Here is a 4,162-nt window from a genome sequence, read left to right on the forward strand (position 1 = left end):
GGCTGAGCAGGGCCCGCATCGTGGTGGAGGGGGCCTTCGGGCGACTGAAAGCCCGCTTTCGATGCCTCCTCACCCGTCTGGACCTGGCCGAGCACAACATCCCTCCCGTGGTGGCGGCATGTTGTGTGCTCCACAATTTGTGTGAGCGGAAGGGGGAGGCTTTCTTGCCAGCCTGGATGGCTGAGGCTGACCGCATGGCTGGACACTACGGTCAGCCCCGCACCGCCGCCGTCCGGGAAGCCCAGCGGGGGGCCATCCGGATCCGGGAAGCCCTGCGGGAGAGCTTCCAGGTGGAGGAGGAGGAGGACTGACCTCTCCCTGCATGCCCCACCGGGGCCTTCTTCCACCCTACCCCCCCCTTCCCCTTTCCCCTCCCTACCTACTGTCAAATAAAGACACCTGTTTTTCCAACAAAAACGTCTGTTTATTTCACAGAACTGGGGTGGGGGAGGGAGGAATGAAGGTGGGAGAAGGGAGGGGGAAACCTGGGACGAGGGAGCTGGAAGGGGAGGGGAGGGAAGGGAGGAAGGGAAAGGAAAGCTCAGGGGTGGGAGTCTGGGTGCCTCTCCCGTCTCGCCACACTGCGGGTCCGGGGGCGTCGGTGGGGAATGGTTGTGGAGGGGGGGGCAGAGAGGACAGGGGGTGTGGAGGAAGCAGGAGCGGAAGCAGGAGGAGCAGGAGGAGCAGGGGGAGCAAGAGGGGGAGCAGGGGGAGCAAGAGGGGGAGCAAGAGGGGGAGCAGGGGGAGCAAGAGGGGGAGCAAGAGGGGGAGCAGGGGGAGCAAGAGGGGGAGCAAGAGGGGGAGCAGGGGGAGCAAGAGGGGGAGCAAGAGGGGGAGCAGGGGGAGGAGGAAATGGAAAGCGGTCTAGCAGGCTCTGGAGGTGGCCTCGCAGGGCACGGCCCTGCTCCTCCAGGGCCTCCAGACTCCTCTGGCGCAGCCTGAGGTCCTCCTGGACCCAGTGGTCCTGGAGACGGAGCTGTCGGTCCAGGAACCGGAGATGCCGCCTCTGGTAGTCCTCCTGGTTCCTGGCTGTCCTGCTTGCCCGGGCGCGGGCGGCTGCTGCAGGCGGTGTGGTGCGCCCTGCAGTCCCCGGTGCTGCAGCTGTGGTGCAAGAAGACCAGCGGTCAATGACCCCAGGGGCCCAGGTGTGTGAAACCCAGCTCCCCTCTGCAAGGCCAGGGCCCCTGCAGGATCCCCAGCTGCTGCTCCGTGGTGGGCAAGGCCCAGGCGCACGGTCCCGGGGCTCCCTCTCGCCCCAGCCCCCCGTACACATAAGGGGAACACGAGGGTACTCACAGGTGGACGCCTCCCCGGCCTCTGATGATGCAGGCGAGCGGCTCTGTGGGGTGCCTCGGGGGTCCCGGGTCCTGGGAAGGCTGGCAGCAGGCTCCTGGCTCTCAGAGCCCTCTTGCTCCTCCTCGGTGTCCAGGAGCGGTCCCTCTGCCCCGGGGTCAATCACGTCCCGGGGGGCAGGGACGGCATGAGCCCCCAGGAGGCGGTCCAGGGCGTGGAAGTGGGGGCAGGCCTCCGGGTCAGCCCCTGGCAGGCAGGCCCGGGAGTAGGACTGCCGCAAGTCTTTAATCTTGCAGCGCACCTGCTCCCGGCTGCGCTGGTGGCCCCTGGCGGCCAGGCTGGCAGCCATGCGTCCATAGACGGCCGCATTCCGGTGGCTAGTGCGGAGATCGTGGACATTGGAGGCTTCCCCCCAAACCTCGATGAGGTCCACGATCTCCGCACTTGACCAGGCGGGCGCCCGCCTTTTGCGCCCCCGGGCAGGCTCCTGGGAGCCGCCAGGCTGGTCGTGGGGAGCAGTGGAGGGCTGGGAGCCCTCGGATGGCTGGCTCATTGTGTGGCAGGTGCAGGCTGTGCAGGCACGGGTGCTGGCAGCCTTGCAACTGGCACAAAGTGAGTAGCCAGCCCATGGCCCTTTAAGGGGTCCGGGGCCGGGAGGGGGGCAATAGAGTTTCCCTGGTGTTGGCCAGAGTGGCCACCAGGGAAACCTGGGAAGCCTTAGCCTCCCACTAGTTCGAACTAAAGGGCTACACAGCCCTTAGTTCGAACTAGCTAGTTCGAACTAGGCGTTAGTCCTCGTAAAATGAGGTTTACCTAGTTCGAACTAAGCGCTCCGTTAGTTCGAATTAAGTTCGAACTAACGGAGCGCTAGTGTAGCGCATAGGAAAGTTAGTTCGAACTAACGTCCGTTAGTTCGAACTAACTTTCTAGTGTAGACATACCCTGAGTCAACGGGAACATCCTCAGCATTTGATATAGCGGGTCCTTACTAGACCCACTAAATCAATCCCTGAAAATCACCTCCAGAGCGCTGATCTTCCCGTAAGTATAGACAAGGCCTCTGTGCATGTCAATGGAGCGTCTTGACAATGGGTGCTGGTGTGAGATCCCAAAAGGGCGCCCGTTGTGAGCAAAGCCCAGCACCAGCCAAGTTGGGAGAAAGAACCATCCTATGCCTTGTCAAATCAAGGCTGAGGGGGAAACACTGAGGGGGAAAAAAAAAAAGAGGGATTCACAAGGTCATTGTTACAGACCCTTTTCCAGCTTCCCCTGCAGTATAAGGTCATTCCTTGGTATCCCTATCTTGTCTTTTAGGAGCTACACTCATTCTTAACCATCCCATAGGGCAGTCTTGCCAAGGTCTGGACTTCCAGCCAGGTGTCAATGAGCTGTGAATACTATTTGCTTTGGGAGCAGATTGAGTGTGAAGGACACCTGTTGGTGGAGGCAGGTAAAGTAACTGTGGAAAGCACTTTCTAAGTGTAGAGTCCCCATGGGGCTGCTGTTCTGGAGGGGTGTGAATTCTACGGCGGCCCCCGGTGAGTCACCAAACTTGCCCAGTGTTTCTCAACCTTTTTTTATAACATATCCCTTTTAAAAAAAAATTATAAGTACCCTCAGTACCTGCAGTTTTCAGACACACACATTTTTTTTCTACCATTGCAACACATGTGTTTAAAACAATTTAATCGTAGCCGGGCAGGCGATGAAATTGTTGGGTGTAAAAAGTACAAAAATAATAAAACACTGTAAAACTTAAAACAAAAATTCAGTTTTCTCCAAATTTCAGTTGTGTTGACATACCCCCCAGATGTCTCTCGAGTACCCCAAAGGGTACTCATACCACTGATTGAGAAATACTAATCTAGCCTATGGACTCTGAATTGAATTTCAAAGCCCGCCGATTGTCCTAGTTCTGTATTCACACCCAGGCAAGGGACGTGCAAAATGATAATTTCCTCTTTCATTTGCCTCTTCCTTCTCCTGGGGATGAGTGCCAGGCTAGGTACTGCTGAACTGAGCTGGTTGGAAAGGGTTTTTCTTTTTCCCCTGGGAAAAAGGTGGATGAAAATGCAAACTGCTTGGGCTCACAGCAGCATGGCAAGCAAACGCTTGAAAGCAAAAGGCAATGCTGGGGTTTTGAAAGGCAGATTTCTGCTTGCCCCGGGGGCGCGGGGGGGGGGGGGAGGAGGTTCAATAGCAACAGAACTTTTCCCGCAAACCAAAAATTCCCTTTGGTTGAAAAATCATTTGTTGTCCAATAAAAAAACAAAAAGGATGAAACGTGCTCCCAGCGGCTGCCATGCGAGGAGCCCCGGCCTCTGCTCTTCAAAGACAGGCTCTGCCCTTTCAGCACCAGGGTGGGGATGCTTTTTGCTGGACCAGAGCCAGGCAACGGGGCTGGCAGCACCAAGCAGGATCCAGCCTCACCTCAGACCTAAGATTAGGGCTTCACTCCTACCACAATGTGCTGATCTTTAAGCATGGAGTCGCCCCATTGGATCCTCTGGGGCTACTCACGGGGATGGCTCCAAAGCCTGTTGAAGTCAATTAAACCTTTAATTAAGAGTCATGGGGGCACGAAACCTAAGACTTAGTATAACCCACACTCTCTGCTAACACGTGTAACCCACACACCGAGCGTGGGGCACTGTCGCATGTAGTTAGACCACACAGAGTGTAAATAAAAGGGAGGGATAGCTCAGTGGTTTGAGCATGGGGCTGCTGAATTGAGGGCTGGGAGTTCAATCCCTTGAAGGGATGATTTAGGGACTTGGGGTAAATCTATCAGGCATGGTGCTTGGTCCTGCTGTCAGGGCAGAGAAGGGGACTTGATGACCTCTCAAGGTCCCTTTGAGCTCTATGAGAT

The 4,162-nt window shown here is 57.0% G+C and overlaps 1 protein-coding gene across 1 annotated transcript; it reads right to left on the reverse strand.

The window, feature by feature from the left end:
* Positions 1–342: 342 nt before the first annotated feature.
* On the reverse strand, positions 343–2,171 carry LOC142826870 (uncharacterized). Its single transcript, XM_075919819.1, has 2 exons — positions 1,297–2,171; positions 343–1,101 (listed from the first exon to the last, which is right to left on the reverse strand). The coding sequence occupies exons 1-2, from the start codon at positions 1,844–1,846 to the stop codon at positions 542–544; spliced, it is 1,110 nt and encodes a 369-aa protein (XP_075775934.1). The 5' UTR covers positions 1,847–2,171; the 3' UTR covers positions 343–541.
* Between the last annotated feature and the right edge of the window lie 1,991 nt (positions 2,172–4,162).

This window comes from Pelodiscus sinensis, chromosome 2, assembly GCF_049634645.1.
Source record: "Pelodiscus sinensis isolate JC-2024 chromosome 2, ASM4963464v1, whole genome shotgun sequence".
NCBI lineage: Eukaryota > Metazoa > Chordata > Testudines > Trionychidae > Pelodiscus > Pelodiscus sinensis.

Excerpts from the sequence above, each read along its gene's own strand:
- LOC142826870 (XM_075919819.1), bottom strand. The coding sequence starts at position 1,846 with ATGAGCCAGCCATCCGAGGGCTCCCAGCCCTCCACTGCTCCCCACGAC. Across the intron at positions 1,102-1,296 it reads GGCCGGGGAGGCGTCCACCT|CTGCAGCACCGGGGACTGCA; the intron begins GTGAGTACCCTC and ends CTTGCACCACAG.